The following is a 23,168-nucleotide window of genomic DNA, read 5'->3' as shown; positions in this document are numbered from 1 at the left end:
CTGGACACACTGGGGCAATACAGGAGACTACTATGGGGCAGATTGCTGGACACACTGGGGCAATACTGGAGACCATGGGGCAGATTGCTGGACACACTGGGGCAATGCTGGAGACCATGGGGCAGATTGCTGGACACACTGGGGCAATACAGGAGACTACTATGGGGCAGATTGCTGGACACACTGGGGCAATACTGGAGACCATGGGGCAGATTGCTGGACACACTGGGGCAATACAGGAGACCATGTGGCGGAATGCTGGACACACTGGGGCAATACAGGAGACCATGGGGCAAATTGCTGGACACACTGGGGCAATACAGGAAACTATGGGGCAGATTGCTGGACACACTGGGGCAATACTGGAGACCATGGGGCAGATTGCTGGACACACTTGGGCAATACTGGAGACCATGGGGCAGAATGCTGGACACACTGGGGCAATACAGGAGACCATGGGGCAGATTGCTGGACACACTGGGGCAATGCTGGAGACCATGGGGCAGATTGCTGGACACACTGGGGCAATGCTGGAGACCATGGGGCAGATTGCTGGACACACTGGGGCAATACAGGAGACTACTATGGGGCAGATTGCTGGACACACTGGGGCAATACTGGAGACCATGGGGCAGATTGCTGGACACACTGGGGCAATACAGGAGACCATGTGGCGGAATGCTGGACACACTGGGGCAATACAGGAGACCATGGGGCAAATTGCTGGACACACTGGGGCAATACAGGAAACTATGGGGCAGATTGCTGGACACACTGGGGCAATACTGGAGACCATGGGGCAGATTGCTGGACACACTTGGGCAATACAGGAGACCATGGGGCAGATTGCTGGACACACTGGGGCAATACAGGAGACCATGGGGCAGATTGCTGGACACACTGGGGCAATACAGGAGACTATGGGGCAGATTGCTGGACACACTGGGGCAATACTGGAGACCATGGGGCAGAATGCTGGACACACTGGGGCAATACAGGAGACCATGGGGCAGATTGCTGGACACACTGGGGCAATACAGGAGACCATGGGGCAGATTGCTGGACACACTGGGGCAATACAGGAGACTATGGGGCAGATTGCTGGACACACTGGGGCAATACTGGAGACTATGGGGCAGAATGCTGGACACACTGGGGCAATACAGGAGACCATGGGGCAGATTGCTGGACACACTGGGGCAATACAGGAGACTATGGGGCAGATTGCTGGACACACTGGGGCAATACTGGAGACCATGGGGCAGATTGCTGGACACACTGGGGCAATACAGGAGACCATGTGGCAGAATGCTGGACACACTGGGGCAATACAGGAGACCATGGGGGCAGATTGCTGGACACACTGGGGCAATACAGGAGACTATGGGGCAGATTGCTGGACACACTGGGGCAATACTGGAGACCATGGGACAGAATGCTGGACACACTGGGGCAATACAGGAGACTACTATGGGGCAGATTGCTGGACACACTGGGGCAATACAGGAGACTACTATGGGGCAGATTGCTGGACACACTGGGGCAATACTGGAGACCATGGGGCAGATTGCTGGACACACTGGGGCAATGCTGGAGACCATGGGGCAGATTGCTGGACACACTGGGGCAATACAGGAGACTACTATGGGGCAGATTGCTGGACACACTGGGGCAATACTGGAGACCATGGGGCAGATTGCTGGACACACTGGGGCAATACAGGAGACCATGTGGCGGAATGCTGGACACACTGGGGCAATACAGGAGACTATGGGGCAAATTGCTGGACACACTGGGGCAATACAGGAAACCATGGGGCAGATTGCTGGACACACTGGGGCAATACAGGAGACCATGGGGCAGATTGCTGGACACACTGGGGCAATACAGGAGACTATGGGGCAGATTGCTGGACACACTGGGGCAATACTGGAGACTATGGGGCAGAATGCTGGACACACTGGGGCAATACAGGAGACCATGGGGCAGATTGCTGGACACACTGGGGCAATACAGGAGACTATGGGGCAGATTGCTGGACACACTGGGGCAATACTGGAGACCATGGGGCAGATTGCTGGACACACTGGGGCAATACAGGAGACCATGTGGCAGAATGCTGGACACACTGGGGCAATACAGGAGACCATGGGGGCAGATTGCTGGACACACTGGGGCAATACAGGAGACTATGGGGCAGATTGCTGGACACACTGGGGCAATACTGGAGACCATGGGGCAGAATGCTGGACACACTGGGGCAATACAGGAGACCATGGGGCAGATTGCTGGACACACTGGGGCAATACAGGAGACTATGGGGCAGATTGCTGGACACACTGGGGCAATACTGGAGACCATGGGGCAGAATGCTGGACACACTGGGGCAATACAGGAGACCATGGGGCAGATTGCTGGACACACTGGGGCAATACAGGAGACTACTATGGGGCAGATTGCTGGACACACTGGGGCAATACAGGAGACTATGGGGCAGATTGCTGGACACACTGGGGCAATACTGGAGACCCTTTGGCAGATTTCTGGACACATTGAGGCAATGCTGGAGACCCTGGGGCAGACTTCTGGACACACTGGGGCAATGCTGGACACTGGGGCAGATTGCTGGACACACTGGGGGTAATATGCTGGACACACTGGGGCAATGCTGGACACTGGGGGTAATATGCTGGACACACTGGGGCAGATTGCTGGACAACATGGGGGTAATATGCTGGACACACTGGGGGCAGGACTTGAGGCATGGGCAGAATGTAGATACGGGGCATGATTGGAGACACGGGGCAGGATTGGATCATGGGGCAGGACGGATACGATGGAGGCTGGTGGGGCAGGATGGGGAGATCTTATGGAGTAGAATGGATACTCATGAGGGCAGGATGGGAGAACATATGGCTGGAGCCAGGAATGAGATAAACGGGGCCAGGGTGGGGAATAGTGTTACCATAGGCATAATAGGGGATAATTAAGGGATATTATTACTGCAGTGATGTATTTATTTTATTTTTTGAGTATACTGTTTTAAATGGGGGGGTGGTCCTGTTACTGTGCAGAGTGACACTATATCGCCTTTTTATCTTCATGTGGTGTAATGTAGAAGTTGTGAAAAATTAAGTAATGTGTTCTGCAAGCGGAGCTCTAGATAACTGTGTTATTTCCTGCAGAAACGAGTCCTGGCTGGAAGGAATGATGGCGGTCTGTGCTGGATGAAAGATGAAGGACTTCACCTAGAGACGTCACTGGTGAGTCAGTGTTACCTATACACTGACACTATACACTGTATACTATATAGAGGTCCTGTGTATAATGTCACCAGTGATCTCTGTATTACCTCTATACATAATGCATATCAGATATTTACATTCCGAATCATAACTAATAAAATTACAGTTTTAAAGTAGCCACCAAAATTATTTTTTGGGTTGGGGGTCACCGCAACATGAGGAACTGTATTGCGGGGTCACGGCATTAGAAAGGTTGAGAACCACTGCTCTATGGGGTTCAGGTCAGGAGAGTTGGCAGGCCAATTGAGCACAGTAATACCATGGTCAGTAAACCATTTACCAGTGGTTTTGGCACTGTGAGCAGGTGCCAGGTCGTGCTGAAAAAATGAAATCTTCATCACCATAAAGCATTGACCCTGCCCTTGATGAAACACAGTGGACCAACACCAGCAGCTGACATGGCACCCCACACCATCACTGACTGTGGGTACTTGACACTGGACTTCAGGCATTTTGGCATTTCCTTCTCCCCAGTCTTCCTCCAGACTCTGGCACCTTGATTTCCGAATCACATGCAAAATTTGCTTTCATCAGAAAAAAGTACTTGGGACCACTTAGCAACAGTCCAGTGCTGCTTCTCTGTAGCCCAGGTCAGGCGCTTCTGCCGCTGTTTATGGTTCAAAAGTGGCTTTACCTGGGGAATGCGGCACCTGTAGCCCATTTCCTGCACACGCCTATGCACGGTGGCTCTGGATGTTTCCACCCCAGACTCAGTCCACTGCTTCCTCAGGTTCCCCAAGGTCTGGAATCGGTCCTTCTCCACAATCTTCCTCAGGGTCCGGTCTCCTCTTCTCGTTGTACAGCGTTTTCTGCCACATTGTTTCCTTCCAACAGACTTACCATTGAGGTGCCTTGATACAGCACTCTGGGAACAGCCTATTTGTTGAGAAATTTCTTTCTGGGTCTTACCCTCTTGCTTGAGGGTGTCAATGATGGCCTTCTTGACATCTGTCAGGTCGCTAGTCTTACCCATGATGGGGGTTTTGAGTAATGAACCCGGAAGGGAGTTTATATAAGCCTCAGGTATCTTTTGCATGTGTTTAGAGTTAATTAGTTGATTCAGAAGATTAGGGTAATAGGTCGTTTAGATTAGAGAACCTTTTCTTGATATGCTAATTTATTGAGACAGGTTTTTTGGGTTATCAGGAGTTGTATGCCAAAATCATCAGTATTAAAACAATAAAAGACCTGACAAATTTCAGTTGGTGGATAATGAATCTATAATATATGAAAGTTTAATTGTAATCATTACATTATGGTAAATAATGAAATTTAACACTATATGCTAATTTTTTGAGAAGGACCTGTACATCAGTAAGAATCAGAGACCAAATTAAATATACTGCGTGAAGTACCTTAGTGGGATTGATGCACGAGACAGGGAACATAGGTCATGCAGGGGGTTAAAGAGATTACAAAGGCTTTTTTTAATCCAGCAAAGTGAAGTAGAAGGAAAAACCTATAGGCCACGTGCACACGTTCAGTATTTGTTCTGTATTTTACCTCAGTATTTGTAAGCTAAAACCAGGAGTGGGTGATAAATACAGAAGTGGTAACATGTTTCTATTATACTTTTCTTCTGATTGTTCCACTCCTGGATTTGGCTTATAAACAAAATACTGACCAAATACTGAACGTGTGATTGAGGTCTAATTATGACTTCATTAAACTAGTAGCTTGAGTATAGAAAAATACTAACGCGTTTCACGTTTCGCTGACACTTAGGATTAAGAGTCAGACTCAAAACGCGTCTATATTTTTCTATGTTAATGCTACTATTTTAATGAAGGTACAATAAAGAATTGGTGACTTTCAATTCGCTTTGCTGGACTAAAAAACCTTTATCTATTGGAACAAAGCTACTTGATTCCTTAGAAGCCTTATCTGTGCACACTGGAGTGGATGGCCCAGGAACCAGATTGAACAATATATACAGGATGGGGTGAGCTGTAGCCACAAACTTTCTTATATTACTGCAATATTAAAGAGGTTGTATGAACCTCTGGTATACTATAGAATGGACTTGCCACCATTTTTGATTATCCACACGCGGTTAATTTTAGACATGGCATCACTCTCCTTTATGAGATTTATCTGTGTTTTCCAATGTAATAAGCTGACGTGTAATTGTGTTGCTTGAAAGGGAGTCTGTTAGTACAAAATGACTGCTGAAACCAAGCACATGCGCTTGGTGAACCCTTGGCATGGCCCATCAGTTTAGTTCACCTTCCCTTACTTATTTTCTATCTCTGCCCTCCTCTGACTCCTGTAAACTCAAGACTTGTCAATCAAGGAAGAGAAGCAGAGGTGTAGCTAGGGGTTCAGCTCAAGGGGAGCTACACTTCTTTGCGTGCCTTGAACCAGCTAACCGTGGGTATCACTACGGTGGTGATCCCTGATCGTGAGTATAGAGGAACCTCAGCAGATGACTATCACTACGGTGGTGATCGCTGATCGTGAGTATAGAGCAGTGTTCCCCAAGTTCAGTCCTCAAGATCCACCAACGGGTCATGTTTTCAGGATTTCCTTAGTATTGCCCAGGTGAGAATTCCATCATCTAGACTGGCAACAATTCCATCACCTGGGCCATACTAAGGAAATCCTGAAAACATGACCTGTTGGTGGCTCTTGAGGACTGGAGTTGGGGAACACTGGTATAGAGGAATCTCAGCAGATGACTATCACTATGGTGGTGATCGCTGATCGTGAGTATAGAGGAACCTCAGCAGATGACTATCACTATGGTGGTCATCGCTGATCGTGAGTATAGAGGAACTTCAGCAGATGACTATCACTACGGTGGTGATCGCTGATCGTGAGTATAGAGGAACCTCAGCAGATGACTATCACTACGGTGGTGATCCATGACCGTGAGTATAGAGGAACCTCAGCAGATGACCCCGCTGTTACTGAAAATAATCTCTACACAAAGACCAACACTGATATCACCGCCATATGGTGACCATATAGTGGTAGATAGTGGTCTTTCTGGTGGAGTAGTATAGTTTCTAGTCTTTTCCATCTGGCCCAGACCGAGATGACAAGTTCCAGTCAAGACTTGTCAGCAGAGATTATTTACAACATAAACACATCTGACTTCTCACATTCCAGCCCCGTCTCCATCTATGCCCAACCTACACAAACTCCTTATCCTGCCGATACCCCAATACTGAGCCGCTGCTGTTGTATGTGTCCCTACACCGGAACTTGCTGTGTGGCAGAAAAAACAGAGCTCCTTTTAGTGCCCCACATAGTAATGCCACCACTGTGCCCCTTACAAAGTAATAATACCTCATTTGTGCCCTTTAGATGGTGAAATTCCTCACCTGAAAAGATTAAGGCCCTAGAAAATTGTCTACATTTTGCCCCTTGGATGGTTGCAATACTCTGAGTGCCCCTATAACAATGACACTTCTTAAGGGCCCACTTAATAATGTCCATTGAGTCCCCCAATATACAGCTCCTCTATATACAGCATAGTGGACCCACAGCTCCCTTATACAGAGTTTGATATCCCCACAGCTCCCCTATATACAGTATGATGGGCCCATAGCTCCCCTATACACAGTATAATGCCCCTCAGCTTCCATATACACAGTATGGTGGGCCAACAGCTCCCCTATACACAGAACCACTGTCAGTATATGAATGCAGCACCAGAACCACTATTTGTAAATGAGTGCAGTGCCAGGTTCACCATCAGTAGATGAATACAGCACTAGAACCACACTTTCCCTCCTCTGCATACTGCCCACACGATATTGTGCCTTCACATTAACATCCCTCATATAGTTCATATAACCTTTGGCTCTAAGGCGTTTCCCACTTCGGCAGCAGGGTGACAGCTACAGTAGGGAACCAGTGGCAGTGACCGCCTCAGCCAGGTGACAATTTCTGATCAGCTATGGATTGTTACATTTGTACATGATAAGGACCAAGGTCTGTACATTATTCCATTACCAAATCCACTGTCAGTACACAAATCCAACTTTTTCTTACTGTGCCCCCACTTCTCCATATTGTCCCCAAAGCTCTCACCTCTCCATACTGTCCCCTCATGCTCCCATCTCTATATATTGTTCCCAGACTTCTCTATACTGTGTCCCCACTTCTCAATATTGTCCCCCACTTTCTTACCTCTCCATACTGTCCCCCCACGCTCCCACCTCTCCATACAATCCCCTCACACTCCCATTTCTCCATTTGGTCCCCACACGCTCCCAACTCTCCATTCTGTACCCCTATTTTTCCATATTGTCCCCTATACTCAATCCTCTTCTCCATATTGTCCCCTATGCTCCCATGTCTCCATACTGTCCCGTCGCTTCTTCATATTGTACACCCACTTCTCCATACGGTCAACCCACGCTCCCATTTTGCCACACGGTCCCCTCACCTCTCCATAATGTCCCTTCTCCATATGGTTCCTCATGCCCCCACATCTATATACAATCCCCCCACACTCCCACTTCTGGATATAGACGCTCCCAATTTTTCATCCTGTTCCTCCATATTGCCCCCTACACTTCCACATCTCCATACTGTCCCCCAATTATTCATAATAAACACCCACTTTTCGATATTGTCCCCCATGCTCCCTCCTCTTCATACTGTCCCAACACTTCTCCATGTGGTCCACCCACCTCAACGGGGCTCCCTCTCACAATTTTTCCCACTGTCCCACAATATGTAAGCGCAAAGCGACGGCTCAGTGATCACAACAGCAGAGAGATGAGTTCAGCAGTATGTGACCTCATCACTCCACTGTACGTCGGGGCGGGGAGATGACGAGTGCTCCACTAAATCCCATCACAGCAGTGTTGCTCAGATGTATTCAAGTCTAAAGACATGAATACATATGAGCACAGGAAAAAGGGAGTTGGCAGCGGCGAGCCGCATGCTGTGCAGCTCTGGCTTAACTACATCGGTGTGCTGTGCACTCCAATATAGTTAATGGTAGGGAAGCTCTGGGTGGGCGCCCCATGGTGGGCCCCCCTGAGCATGAGGCGACTGCACCCTCTGCCCTCAGAAGCTATGCTACTGAAGAGAACGATGGAAAAAGATGGAAAATAAGTAGGCGAGAAGGTGAACTGAATGGTTTGGTCATGCCAAAGTTGCACTGATGACAAAAGACTGACTGGCTCTTCCATGCTAGTGTGAACAGGTGCATACTAGGAGCAGCCACCTCCATATACAACAAACAAGAAAAAAGGTTGCACTGAGTGTCTCTAATTGGATTGAAAAGTATTTTTTTGCTGACCGACTCCTTTTAATTCTACAGTGACTTGTGGGCAACATTGTAGAGCCGTAGCCCAATTTTTTAATTCCTTATGATCAACACACTTCTAGACTCCTATGTAATAATAATATAAAGACAAATGAAGTACCTTGAAGTCATGTCTCCCAATAATCTGCCAATGGAAAACAAAAAGGGTCATTTTATACATTTGGTATCATCGTTATCAGAATCCGCAAGAAATCCTTAATTGAGATTGCTCTCTTTTTCCCTAGTGTGTGAATAGTTGTAAAGATTCCGCCTTTTTGCATTGTATAGTACTGACACATGTAAATGTTACCTAATACTATACATTTATACCAGAATTCATGATTCTGCCAATATTGTGTATGGAATGTGCACTATATGGCCAAAAATATATAGCCCCCTTTCATTATTATGTTTGGTTATTTCCGATTTCACCCATTGCAAAAAGATGCATAAAAATCAAGCACACAGCGATGCAACCTCCATACTACAACATTGACAATAGTATGGATTGCTCGGGGACATTACACATGGCATTGTCCTAGGATGTCAGTTTGTAAAATGTCTGATCTGTCCTAGTTGGAAGCATTAGGAATCAACCGGACAAGTGCAAACCGATAAATCGGATTGCATTCAGCCGAATGTTAACCTATGGGGCAGCTCACATGTGCGATTATTTTCTCATGCCGATTCAGCATGTTGCAATTGCATCCGTGAATGGCAGAAAATCCTGAGAACAAATTTTTTACCAATAAAAAAAAATCCAACCTCCATGTGAGGTCGACACAGCTGCACTGAACCGAGCATGCATTTCAAATTATACCAATAAAAGTGAAGTGAGTAGTGATGAGCGAATATACTCGTTACTCGAGACTTCTCGAGCACGCTCAGGTACCTCCGAGTATTTTTTAGTGCTCGGAAATTTAGTTTTTATTGCTGCAGCTGAATGATTTACATCTGTTAGCCAGCATAAGTACATGTGGGGATTCCCTAGCAACCAGGCAACCCCCACATGTACTTATGCTGGCTAACAGATGTAAATCATTCAGCTGCGGCAATAAAAACTAAATCTCCGGCCAATAAAAAATACTCGGAGGTCACCCGAGCGTGCTCGAGAAATCTCGAGTAACGAGTATATTCGCTCATCACTAGAAATGAGCTGAAATCAACAAGCTATACAAGGGCATAGCCCATACAAAATGGAGGAATATTTGTATAAACGTACTATGGTTTTATTTTACATGAAAAAATATTAGAACGTATAAACTAAAAATCAAAGACTTACCCAGAGACAGTGAGCGTCACCTTAATCTTATAATCTACCAGGATGCCCATGACAGTGCGATCAATACCTTCCTTCAGCCTGCGGAAAGCAGAGAACATGTGTTGGTTATCTGTGTTTGGGCTCAAGCTATAAACCAGAGGTACACAACTTTTTTCGGTCTGGGGGTCACATTGTCAGAACGATCCAACCTTTTGGGCCGCAATATTACTACAGTATTAATGTATAAGTCATTTACTGAATATTGAAATAATGTCCCATAAATATCTAATAGGTGCTGGCTCAGAAGACGGAGCAGCTCCACAATTGAACATTTTCTGCTGCTGACGATGACTCCGAGAACAACTCATCAATGTCTGGGACCCTGACCGATCAGACATTGATGGCCTATCCTGATGATAGGTCGTCAGTGATAAAGTAGTGGACAAACTCCTTAATTCGAGGCACGAAAGATCCCATCAGGGTATTGCACAATATGTCTTTCTTCCGGTGTCCAAACTGCCTAGTTTTTCATCGTTTTAGAAGCCTGAAGGGGTTAAACAAGTAGCAAAAGACTGAACATGTGCAGTGCAATGTGGTTTTTACATTGCTGTGCACTAAGTTCACTTTTCAGGCAGATTCCAGGCAGAATGCCCTTTGATTTGCAAACAAAGGATTTTTTTGAGGCTGTCAAAAACTGTGTTTTCTAGTGGAAAATCCTTCAGGAAATGTTATTTCTTTAGGGTGTGCGAATACTTGTCTTTTAAACTTAGGCGCATTTTTCAAACAGGAGAAGCTCCGGGAAACTTTTGAGGTTTTTTTTCTGAAACATGGTGTTTTTTTTTTGTTTCACACTGTTTACCATAATAAATACAGGAGAATAGCTTTATGGTATGTGTCAGTACTAGTGTTGAGCAAACAGATTATCTTCAGCGTGCTCGAAAAATACATTTGAGTCCCCATGCCTGCATGTCTTACAGCTATCCGGCAGCCGGAACACATGGGAGGATTTCCTGATTGTTAGGTAATCCCTGCAGGTGTTGCATCTATCGAGCAGCCACGAGACATGCAGCCGCGGGGACTCGAACAGATTTTTCAAGCACGCTGAAGACACTCGGTTAGCACCTGAGCATGCTTGGATAGGACCTTGTCCGAGCACGTTTGCTCATCAATAGTCGGTATGCAATATATATCTCATATACTCTATTTTTTTGTATATTATGTAAGGCAATGTTCCCCAACTCTGGTCATCGAGAGCCACCAACAGGTCATGTTTTCAGGATTTCCTTAGTATTGCACAGGTGATTGAATGCTTGCCTGTGCAGGTGATGCAATTATCACCTGTGCAATACTAAGGAAATTGTTGTGAATTCTGTGGCTGAATTCACTCCTGTGGTCACAAGTGGTACTGCAGCTTCTGAGCTTCCTTCCTCAGGTGTTCTGGTGAGCTCATTAGCTGCTTCGTTACTTAACTCCACCTGATGCTGCTATCCTTGCTCCTAGTCAATGTTCCAGTGTTGGATCTGAGCTTCTCCTGATTGTTCCTGTGACCTGCTGCTCTGTATAGCTAAGTGCTTTTTTGCTATTTTGTTGCTTTTTTTTCTGTCCAGCTTGTCTTTTGTTTTGCTGGAAGCTCTGAGACGCAAAGGGTGTACCGCCGTGCCGTTAGTCCGGCACGGTGGGTCTTTTTGCCCCCTTTGCGTGGTTTTTGCTTTAAGGTTTTTTGTAGACTGCAAAGTTCGCTTTACTGTCCTCGCTCTGTCTAAGATTATCGGGCCCCACTTTGCTGAATCTATTTCATCCCTACGTTTTGTCTTTTCATCTTACTCACAGTCATTATATGTGGGGGGCTGCCTTTTCCTTTGGGGTATTTCTCTGGGGGCAAGTCAGGCCTATTTTTCTATCTTCAGGCTAGCTAGTTTCTTAGGCTGTGCCGAGTTGCCTAGGTAGTTGTTAGGCGCAATCCACAGCCACTTTTAGTTGTGTTTAGGATAGGATCAGGAGTGCAGTCTACAGAGTTTCCACGTCTCAGAGCTCGTTCTTTTGTTTTTGGGTATTTGTCAGATCACTGTGTGCGCTCTGATCGCTAGGCACACTGTGTCTCTGGATTGCCTTCATAACACCTTTCATTAGCAGACATAACAGTACTAGGAGCCAACTAATGATTCTCAATAGAGGGAAAGAAAAAGTTCTGACATCATTTTTTTTTTTTCTCTGCTCTGTGTTCACTTTTTTTTTTTTCCCCTAGACATTTGGGTGTTTCTGGACACAGGTGTGGACATGGATTTTCAGGGTCTGTGCTCTTCAATGGATAATCTCGTTATAAATGTACAAAAGATTCAAGATACTATAGATCAGAAATCTATGCTAGAACCAAGAATTCCTATTCCTGATTTGTTTTTTGGAGATAGAACGAAGTTTCTAAGTTTCAAAAATAATTGTAAGCTATTTCTGGCCTTGAAACCTCATTCTTCTGGTAATCCTAGTCAACAAGTTTTGATTATTATTTCTTTTTTGCGCGGCGACCCTCAAGACTGGGCATTTTCTCTTGCGCCAGGAGACCCTGCATTGAGTAGTGTCGATGCGTTTTTCCTGGCACTCGGATTACTGTACGATGAGCCTAATTCGGTGGATCAGGCTGAGAAAAATTTGCTGGCTTTGTGCCAGGGTCAGGATGATATAGAAGTATATTGTCAGAAATTTAGGAAATGGTCAGTACTCACTCAGTGGAATGAATCTGCGCTGGCAGCTTTGTTCAGAAAGGGTCTCTCTGAGGCTCTTAAGGATGTCATGGTGGGATTTCATATGCCTGCTGGTTTGAATGAGTCTTTGTCCTTAGCCATTCAGATCGGTCGACGCTTGCGCGAGCGTAAATCTGTGCACCATTTGGCGGTATTGCCTGAGGTTAAACCTGAGCCTATGCAGTGCGATAGGACTATGACCAGAGTTGAATGGCAGGAATACAGACGTCTGAATGGGCTATGTTTCTACTGTGGTGATTCCACTCATGCTATTTCTGATTGTCCTAAGCGCACTAAGCGGTCCGCTAGGTCTGCCGTCATTGGTACTGTACAGTCCAAATTCCTTCTGTCCATTACCTTGATATGCTCTTTGTCGTCATTTTCTGTCATGGCGTTTGTGGATTCAGGCGCTGCCCTGAATCTGATGGATTTGGATTATGCTAAACGTTGTGGGTTTTTCTTGGAGCCTTTGCGGTGTCCTATTCCATTGAGAGGAATTGATGCTACACCTTTGGCCAAGAATAAACCTCAGTACTGGGCCCAGCTGACCATGTGCATGGCTCCTGCACATCAGGAAGTTATTCGCTTTCTGGTGTTGCATAATCTGCATGATGTGGTCGTGTTGGGGTTGCCATGGCTACAAACCCATAATCCAGTATTGGATTGGAATTCCATGTCGGTATCCAGCTGGGGTTGTCATTGGGTACATGGTGATGTTCCATTTTTGTCGATTTCGTCATCCACCCCTTCTGAGGTCCCAGAGTTCTTGTCTGATTATCAGGATGTATTTGAAGAGCCCAAGTCCGATGCCCTACCTCCGCATAGGGACTGTGATTGTGCTATCAATTTGATTCCTGGTAGTAAATTCCCTAAAGGTCGATTATTTAATTTATCCGTGCCCGAACACGCCGCTATGCGCAGTTATGTGAAGGAATCCCTAGAGAAGGGACATATTCGCCCATCGTCATCACCACTGGGAGCAGGGTTCTTCTTTGTAGCCAAGAAGGATGGTTCGCTGAGACCGTGTATTGATTACCGCCTTCTTAATAAGATCACTGTTAAATTTCAGTATCCCTTGCCATTGTTATCTGACTTGTTTGCTCGGATTAAGGGGGCTAGTTGGTTCACTAAGATAGATCTTCGTGGTGCGTATAATCTGGTGAGAATCAGGCAAGGAGATGAATGGAAAACTGCATTCAATACGCCCGAGGGTCATTTTGAGTATCTAGTGATGCCGTTCGGACTTGCCAATGCTCCATCAGTGTTTCAATCCTTTATGCATGACATCTTCCGTGAGTACCTGGATAAATTCCTGATTGTTTACTTGGATGACATTTTGATCTTCTCAGATGATTGGGAGTCTCATGTGAAGCAGGTCAGAATGGTTTTTCAGGTCCTGCGTGCTAACTCTTTGTTTGTGAAGGGATCAAAGTGTCTCTTCGGTGTGCAGAAAGTTTCATTTTTGGGGTTCATCTTTACCCCTTCTACTATCGAGATGGATCCAGTTAAGGTCCAAGCCATCCAGGATTGGATTCAGCCGACATCTCTGAAAAGTCTGCAAAAGTTCCTGGGCTTTGCTAATTTTTATCGTCGCTTCATCTGTAATTTTTCTAGCATTGCCAAACCATTGACCGATTTGACCAAGAAGGGTGCTGATTTGGTTAATTGGTCTTCTGCTGCTGTGGAAGCTTTTCAGGAGTTGAAGCGTCGTTTTTGTTCTGCCCCTGTGTTGTGTCAGCCAGATGTTTCTCTTCCGTTCCAGGTCGAGGTTGATGCTTCTGAGATTGGAGCAGGGGCGGTTTTGTCACAGAGAGGTTCTGATTGCTCAGTGATGAAACCATGTGCTTTCTTTTCCAGGAAGTTTTCGCCCGCTGAGCGTAATTATGATGTGGGCAACCGAGAGTTGCTGGCCATGAAGTGGGCATTCGAGGAGTGGCGTCATTGGCTTGAAGGAGCTAAGCATCGCGTGGTGGTATTGACTGATCATAAGAACTTGACTTATCTCGAGTCTGCCAAGCGCTTGAATCCTAGACAGGCCCGTTGGTCGTTATTTTTTGCCCGCTTCGACTTTGTGATTTCGTACCTTCCGGGCTCTAAAAATGTGAAGGCGGATGCTCTGTCTAGGAGTTTTGTGCCCGACTCTCCGGGTTTATCTGAGCCAGCGGGTATCCTCAAGGAAGGAGTCATTGTGTCTGCCATCTCCCCTGATTTGCGGCGGGTGCTGCAAAAATTTCAGGCGAATAAACCTGATCGTTGTCCAGCGGAGAAACTGTTCGTCCCTGATAGGTGGACTAATAAACTTATCTCTGAACTTCATTGTTCGGTGTTGGCTGGTCATCCTGGAATCTTTGGTACCAGAGAGTTAGTGGCTAGATCCTTCTGGTGGCCATCTCTGTCACGGGATGTACGTACTTTTGTGCAGTCCTGTGGGATTTGTGCTAGGGCTAAGCCCTCCTGTTCTCGTGCCAGTGGGTTGCTTTTGCCCTTGCCGGTCCCAAAGAGGCCTTGGACACATATTTCGATGGATTTCATTTCTGACCTTCCCGTTTCTCATAAGATGTCAGTCATTTGGGTGGTCTGTGATCGCTTTTCTAAAATGGTCCATCTGGTGCCCTTGGCTAAATTGCCTTCCTCCTCTGATTTGGTACCTTTGTTCTTTCAGCATGTGGTTCGGTTGCATGGCATTCCTGAGAATATTGTTTCTGACAGAGGTTCCCAGTTTGTTTCAAGGTTCTGGCGAGCCTTTTGTGGTAGGATGGGCATTGACCTATCCTTTTCCTCGGCTTTCCATCCTCAGACTAATGGCCAGACCGAAACAGGAACACATGGGCTACTTGCACAGTGAACAAGTCTGTAAGAACATGTTCACACACCACCAAGAAACCTGAAGACACAAAAGAGAATGGTAAAACCAAAAACACTCAGTTTGAAAAAATGTTTGCAGTAATCCGCAAGTGCTAGTAAAAGATGTAAATAACAGGGTATTTGGTTGATACGTTTTTTGCAAAAAATGTATACTAAGCTGCTCTACCAATCTTCACGGTATACCCATATCAGAGCAGTCCTAACTAATGTATGCAATCCCTATCTGATGTATTTAAAAACCTGATCATCTGTATATTACCTGTGTGAACAGGGTTCAGAGAGGAAAAATCCATGTGTGCATACAGGACAGAACAGCTTTTGTGCAGCTAGCCCAAGAGGAGTGGTGGAACTCCCCAGTCTTGTAGACACAAGAGAACAATCATGGAAACAGGAACACATGGGCTACTTGCACAGTGAACAAGTCTGTAAGAACATGTTCACACACCACCAAGAAACCTGAAGACACAAAAGAGAATGGTAAAACCAAAAACACTCAGTTTGAAAAAATGTTTGCAGTAATCCGCAAGTGCTAGTAAAAGATGTAAATAACAGGGTATTTGGTTGATACGTTTTTTGCAAAAAATGTATACTAAGCTGCTCTACCAATCTTCACGGTATACCCATATCAGAGCAGTCCTAACTAATGTATGCAATCCCTATCTGATGTATTTAAAAACCTGATCATCTGTATATTACCTGTGTGAACAGGGTTCAGAGAGGAAAAATCCATGTGTGCATACAGGACAGAACAGCTTTTGTGCAGCTAGCCCAAGAGGAGTGGTGGAACTCCCCAGTCTTGTAGACACAAGAGAACAATCATGGAAACAGGAACACATGGGCTACTTGCACAGTGAACAAGTCTGTAAGAACATGTTCACACACCACCAAGAAACCTGAAGACACAAAAGAGAATGGTAAAACCAAAAACACTCAGTTTGAAAAAATGTTTGCAGTAATCCGCAAGTGCTAGTAAAAGATGTAAATAACAGGGTATTTGGTTGATACGTTTTTTGCAAAAAATGTATACTAAGCTGCTCTACCAATCTTCACGGTATACCCATATCAGAGCAGTCCTAACTAATGTATGCAATCCCTATCTGATGTATTTAAAAACCTGATCATCTGTATATTACCTGTGTGAACAGGGTTCAGAGAGGAAAAATCCATGTGTGCATACAGGACAGAACAGCTTTTCCATCAGTGTTTCAATCCTTTATGCATGACATCTTCCGTGAGTACCTTGATAAATTCCTGATTGTTTACTTGGATGACATTTTGATCTTCTCAGATGATTGGGAGTCTCATGTGAAGCAGGTCAGAATGGTTTTTCAGGTCCTGCGTGCTAACTCTTTGTTTGTGAAGGGATCAAAGTGTCTCTTCGGTGTGCAGAAAGTTTCATTTTTGGGGTTCATCTTTACCCCTTCTACTATCGAGATGGATCCAGTTAAGGTCCAAGCCATCCAGGATTGGATTCAGCCGACATCTCTGAAAAGTCTGCAAAAGTTCCTGGGCTTTGCTAATTTTTATCGTCGCTTCATCTGTAATTTTTCTAGCATTGCCAAACCATTGACCGATTTGACCAAGAAGGGTGCTGATTTGGTTAATTGGTCTTCTGCTGCTGTGGAAGCTTTTCAGGAGTTGAAGCGTCGTTTTTGTTCTGCCCCTGTGTTGTGTCAGCCAGATGTTTCTCTTCCGTTCCAGGTCGAGGTTGATGCTTCTGAGATTGGAGCAGGGGCGGTTTTGTCACAGAGAGGTTCTGATTGCTCAGTGATGAAACCATGTGCTTTCTTTTCCAGGAAGTTTTCGCCCGCTGAGCGTAATTATGATGTGGGCAACCGAGAGTTGCTGGCCATGAAGTGGGCATTCGAGGAGTGGCGTCATTGGCTTGAAGGAGCTAAGCATCGCGTGGTGGTATTGACTGATCATAAGAACTTGACTTATCTCGAGTCTGCCAAGCGCTTGAATCCTAGACAGGCCCGTTGGTCGTTATTTTTTGCCCGCTTCGACTTTGTGATTTCGTACCTTCCGGGCTCTAAAAATGTGAAGGCGGATGCTCTGTCTAGGAGTTTTGTGCCCGACTCTCCGGGTTTATCTGAGCCAGCGGGTATCCTCAAGGAAGGAGTCATTGTGTCTGCCATCTCCCCTGATTTGCGGCGGGTGCTGCAAAAATTTCAGGCGAATAAACCTGATCGTTGTCCAGCGGAGAAACTGTTCGTCCCTGATAGGTGGACTAATAAACTTATCTCTGAACTTCATTGTTCGGTGTTGGCTGGTCATCCTGGAATCTTTGGTACCAGAGAGTTAGTGGCTAGATCCTTCTGGTGGCCATCTCTGTCACGGGATGTACGTACTTTTGTGCAGTCCTGTGGGATTTGTGCTAGGGCTAAGCCCTCCTGTTCTCGTGCCAGTGGGTTGCTTTTGCCCTTGCCGGTCCCAAAGAGGCCTTGGACACATATTTCGATGGATTTCATTTCTGACCTTCCCGTTTCTCATAAGATGTCAGTCATTTGGGTGGTCTGTGATCGCTTTTCTAAAATGGTCCATCTGGTGCCCTTGGCTAAATTGCCTTCCTCCTCTGATTTGGTACCTTTGTTCTTTCAGCATGTGGTTCGGTTGCATGGCATTCCTGAGAATATTGTTTCTGACAGAGGTTCCCAGTTTGTTTCAAGGTTCTGGCGAGCCTTTTGTGGTAGGATGGGCATTGACCTATCCTTTTCCTCGGCTTTCCATCCTCAGACTAATGGCCAGACCGAACGAACCAATCAGACCTTGGAAACATATCTGAGATGTTTTGTTTCTGCAGACCAGGATGATTGGGTGTCCTTTTTGCCGTTGGCTGAGTTCGCCCTTAATAATCGGGCCAGCTCGGCTACCTTGGTTTCTCCATTTTTTTGCAATTCTGGGTTCCATCCTCGTTTCTCTTCAGGACAGGTTGAGTCTTCGGACTGTCCTGGTGTGGATTCTGTGGTGGACAGGTTGCAGCAGATCTGGACTCAGGTAGTGGACAATTTGACCTTGTCCCAGGAGAAGGCTCAACTTTTTGCTAATCGCAGACGCCGTGTGGGTCCCCGACTTCGTGTTGGGGATCTGGTTTGGTTATCTTCTCGTCATATTCCTATGAAGGTTTCCTCTCCTAAATTTAAACCTCGTTTTATTGGTCCGTATAGGATTTCTGAGATTCTCAATCCTGTGTCTTTTCGTCTGACCCTCCCAGACTCCTTTTCCATACATAATGTATTCCATAGGTCGTTGTTGCGGAGATACGTGGCACCTATGGTTCCATCTGTTGAGCCTCCTGCCCCGGTTTTGGTGGAGGGGGAATTGGAGTATATTGTGGAGAAGATTTTGGATTCTCGTGTTTCTAGACGGAAACTCCAGTATCTGGTTAAATGGAAGGGTTATGCTCAGGAAGATAATTCCTGGGTTTTTGCCTCTGATGTTCATGCTCCCGATCTTGTTCGTGCCTTTCATGCGGCTCATCCTGGTAGGCCTGGGGGATCTGGTGAGGGTTCGGTGACCCCTCCTCAAGGGGGGGGGTACTGTTGTGAATTCTGTGGCTGAATTCACTCCTGTGGTCACAAGTGGTACTGCAGCTTCTGAGCTTCCTTCCTCAGGTGTTCTGGTGAGCTCATTAGCTGCTTCGTTACTTAACTCCACCTGATGCTGCTATCCTTGCTCCTAGTCAATGTTCCAGTGTTGGATCTGAGCTTCTCCTGATTGTTCCTGTGACCTGCTGCTCTGTATAGCTAAGTGCTTTTTTGCTATTTTGTTGCTTTTTTTTCTGTCCAGCTTGTCTTTTGTTTTGCTGGAAGCTCTGAGACGCAAAGGGTGTACCGCCGTGCCGTTAGTCCGGCACGGTGGGTCTTTTTGCCCCCTTTGCGTGGTTTTTGCTTTAGGGTTTTTTGTAGACTGCAAAGTTCGCTTTACTGTCCTCGCTCTGTCTAAGATTATCGGGCCCCACTTTGCTGAATCTATTTCATCCCTACGTTTTGTCTTTTCATCTTACTCACAGTCATTATATGTGGGGGGCTGCCTTTTCCTTTGGGGTATTTCTCTGGGGGCAAGTCAGGCCTATTTTTCTATCTTCAGGCTAGCTAGTTTCTTAGGCTGTGCCGAGTTGCCTAGGTAGTTGTTAGGCGCAATCCACAGCCACTTTTAGTTGTGTTTAGGATAGGATCAGGAGTGCAGTCTACAGAGTTTCCACGTCTCAGAGCTCGTTCTTTTGTTTTTGGGTATTTGTCAGATCACTGTGTGCGCTCTGATCGCTAAGCACACTGTGTCTCTGGATTGCCTTCATAACACCTTTCATTAGCAGACATAACAGGAAATCCTGAAAACATGACCTGTTGGTGGCTCTTGAGGACCGGAGTTGAGGAACACTGATGTAAGGCATAGCTAAAATATAAGCTAGTGGATATTATCACAGGACAATCATAGGGTTTAAAAGATTTTATTGAAGATGCTACAAGGATAAGAAAAAAATTTTGAAAATAAAGAATTCCATGTATACAACTGAGCTTCACTCACAGAGTGCTAGATGCCAGGTTAGTGTCCTCATGCTTCAGTTTTCCATCTAAAGCGATTTCCCGCTTTTCTCGGTTGTAGGCCAGGAGAGGCAGCAGAGTGAAGGTGTGACTATAAGTGCCCTTGGACGGAACCTTTTGCCTGGCAAAGGAAAAGGTCTATCTTAATATTTTGGCAAGTCCATATAGTGATGTGGGTAAGCAATGGTTTTATTATGTATGGTGTTTGACAACTGCAGTAACCATTTATACAATGCATCTCATTACCAAAAACCATAAAATACTTGAACAATGGTAATAAAACAAATTCATCAGAAAACAGGAGTTGACATGAAGCATTGCCTAGTCTATGGCAATAATCTACTAGACTCACATTAATGCAGCTTTACTTACTCAGACTCATCAAAAGCCACAGTTTTGGTGTAATAGTCACTAGAGTACAACACCACATTGGCGACCTGTTCCACTGTAGGAAGAAAAAAAGCAAAAATTAGTTACAATCCCTTTAACCCCTTAGCGACCGCCGATACGCCTTTTAACGGCGGCCGCTAAGGGTACTTAAACCACAGCGCCGTTAATTAACGGCGCTGTGGAAAAAGTGTATAGCGCCCCCCACAGGCCGATTTTCTCCGGGGTCTCGGCTGCCGAGGGTAGCTGAGACCCCAGAGAACATGATTCGGGGGGTTTTTAACCCTCCCCGCATTTGCGATCGCCGGTAATTAACCGTTTACCGGCGATCGCAAAAAAAAAAAAAAAAAAAAGCGATCTCTTTTTAATTTCTCTGTCCTCCGATGTGATCGCACATCGGAGGACAGAGAAAAGGGGTCCCAGGTGGCCCCCCAATACTCACCTAGCTCCCCCGATGCTCCTCGTGTCTCCCGGTGGGCGCCGCCATCTTCAAAATGGCGGGCGCATGCGCAGTGCGCCCGCCGGCCGGCACCGGGAGAATCTTTGGGGTCTCGGCTGCCTGGGGTAGCCGAGACCCCAAAGAGCATGATCGGGGGTCGGTTTTAGCGACCCCTGTTTTGCGATCGCCGGTAATTAACTGTTTACCGGCGACCGCAAAAAAAAAAAAAAAAAAAGTAAAGTGTAATTCTCTGTCCTCTGATGTGATCGCACATCAGAGGACAGAGAAATAGGGGGATTCGGGGACCCTAGCATACTCACCTAGGTCCCTGGATCCTCTTGCTGCTCCTCCTGGCCGCCGGCAGAAGAACATGGCGGACGCATGCCCAGTGCGCCCGCCATCTGTTTCCATCTGCCGGCCGGCAGGAGAACAGCAGTTAGGGCTAAAATTAGGGTTAGGGGTAGGGTTAGGGGTAGGGTTAGGGTTAGGGTTAGGGGTAGGGTTAGGGTTAGGTTAGGGGTAGGGTTAGGGGTAGGGTTAGGGGTAGGGTTAGGGGTAGGGTTAGGGTTAGGGGTAGGGTTAGGGTTAGGGTTAGGTTAGGGGTAGGGTTAGGGTTAGGTTAGGGGTAGGGTTAGGGTTAGGGGTAGGGTTAGGGGTAGGGTTAGGGGTAGGGTTAGGGGTAGGGTTAGGGTAGGGTTAGGGCTAGGGTTAGGTTAGGGGTAGGGTTACGGCTAGGGTTAGGTTAGGGGTAGGGTTAGGTTAGGGGTAGGGTTACGGCTAGGGTTAGGTTAGGGGTAGGGGTAGGGTTAGGGGTAGGGTTGGGGCTAAATTTAGGGTTAGGGTTGGGGCTAAATTTAGGGTTAGGGTTGGGGCTAAATTTAGGGTTATGCTTCTTTCACACTTACGTCGGTACGGGGCCGTCGCAATGCGTCGGCCCGACATACCGACGCACGTTGTGAAAATTGTGCACAACGTGGGCAGCAGCTGTAGTTTTTCAACGCATCCGCTGCCCAATCTATGTCCTGGGGAGGAGGGGGCGGAGTTACGGCCACGCATGTGCGGTCAGAAATGGCGGATGCGACGTACAAAAAAACGTTTCATTGAACGTTTTTTTGTGCCGACGCTCCGCCAAAACACAACTGATCCAGTGCATGACGGACGCGACGTGTGGCCATCCGTCACGATCCGTCGGCAATACTATGGGCAAAAAACGCATCCTGCGGGCACATTTGCAGGATCCGTTTCTTGTCCAAAACGACGGATTGCGACGGAATGCCAAACAACGCAAGTGTGAAAGTAGCCTTAGGGCTAGGGTTAGGGTTGGGGCTAAAGTTAGGGCTAGGGTTGGGGCTAAAGTTAGGGTTAGAGCTGGGATTAGGTTTAGGGTTTGGATTAGGGTTGGTATTAGGGTTAGGGTTGGCATTAGGGTTACGCTTGGGATTAGGGTTAGGTTTGGGATTAGGGTTAAGGTTAGGGTTGTGATTAGGGGTGTATTGGGATTAGGGTTAGGGTTGAGATTAGGATTAGGGGTGTGTTGGATTTAGGGTTTTGATTAGGGTTATGGTTAGGGTTGACATTAGGGTTGTTTTGGGGTAAGGGTTGTGATTATGGTTAGGGTTAGTGATTAGGATTATGGATCAGGTTGGGATTAGGGTTAGGGGTTGGAGCTAGAATTGGGGGGTTTCCACTGTTTAGGTACATCAGGGGGTCTCCAAACACGACAGCCAATTTTGCGCTCAAAAAGTCAAATGGTGCTCCCTCCCTTCTGAGCTCTGCCGTGCGCCCAAACAGTGGGTTACCCCCACATATGGGGCATCAGCGTACTCGGGATAAATTGGACAACAACTTCTGGGGTCCAATTTCTCTTGTTACCCTTGTGAAAATAAAAACTTGGGGGCTACAAAATCTTTTTTGTGAAAAAAAAAATATTTTTTATTTTCACGACTCTGCATTCTAAACTTCTGTGAAGCACTTGGGCATTCAAAGTTCTCACCACACATCTAGATAAGTTCCTTGGGGGGTCTAGTTTCCAAAATGGGGTCACTTGTGGGGGGTTACTACAGTTTAGGTATATCAGGGGCTCTGCAATCGCAACATAATGCCCACAGACCATTCTATCAAAGTCTGCATTCCAAAAAGGCGCTCCTTCCCTTCCGAGCTCTGCCGTGCGCCCAAACAGTGGTTTACCCCCACATATGGCACATCAGCGTACTCGGGATAAATTGGACAACAACTATTGCAGTCCAATTTCTCCTGTTACCCTTGTGAAAATAAAAACTTGGGGGCTACAAAATCTTTTTTGTGAAAAAAAAAAATATTTTTTATTTTCACGACTCTGCATTCTAAACTTCTGTGAAGCACTT

The 23,168-nt window shown here is 46.3% G+C and overlaps 1 protein-coding gene across 1 annotated transcript in view; it reads right to left on the bottom strand.

Annotated features, from left to right (window-relative positions):
- SAG (S-antigen visual arrestin) overlaps positions 1 to 23,168 on the bottom strand; it is a 78,908-nt gene that overhangs the window by 9,582 nt on the left and 46,158 nt on the right. Inside the window, exons 10-13 of the mRNA XM_069727775.1 lie at positions 20,352 to 20,424; positions 19,963 to 20,100; positions 9,854 to 9,931; positions 8,693 to 8,716 (exon numbers count right to left, since the gene is read on the bottom strand). Of these exons, the coding sequence (XP_069583876.1) occupies positions 8,693 to 8,716; positions 9,854 to 9,931; positions 19,963 to 20,100; positions 20,352 to 20,424 (313 nt within the window). The remainder of the gene's footprint in view (positions 1 to 8,692; positions 8,717 to 9,853; positions 9,932 to 19,962; positions 20,101 to 20,351; positions 20,425 to 23,168) is intronic.

The sequence above is a fragment of the Ranitomeya imitator genome, chromosome 5 (genome assembly GCF_032444005.1).
Source record: "Ranitomeya imitator isolate aRanImi1 chromosome 5, aRanImi1.pri, whole genome shotgun sequence".
NCBI classification, from domain to species: Eukaryota; Metazoa; Chordata; class Amphibia; order Anura; family Dendrobatidae; genus Ranitomeya; species Ranitomeya imitator.
Note: the sequence above shows the minus strand (reverse complement) of the source record. Positions and strands in the feature narration are given on the sequence as shown.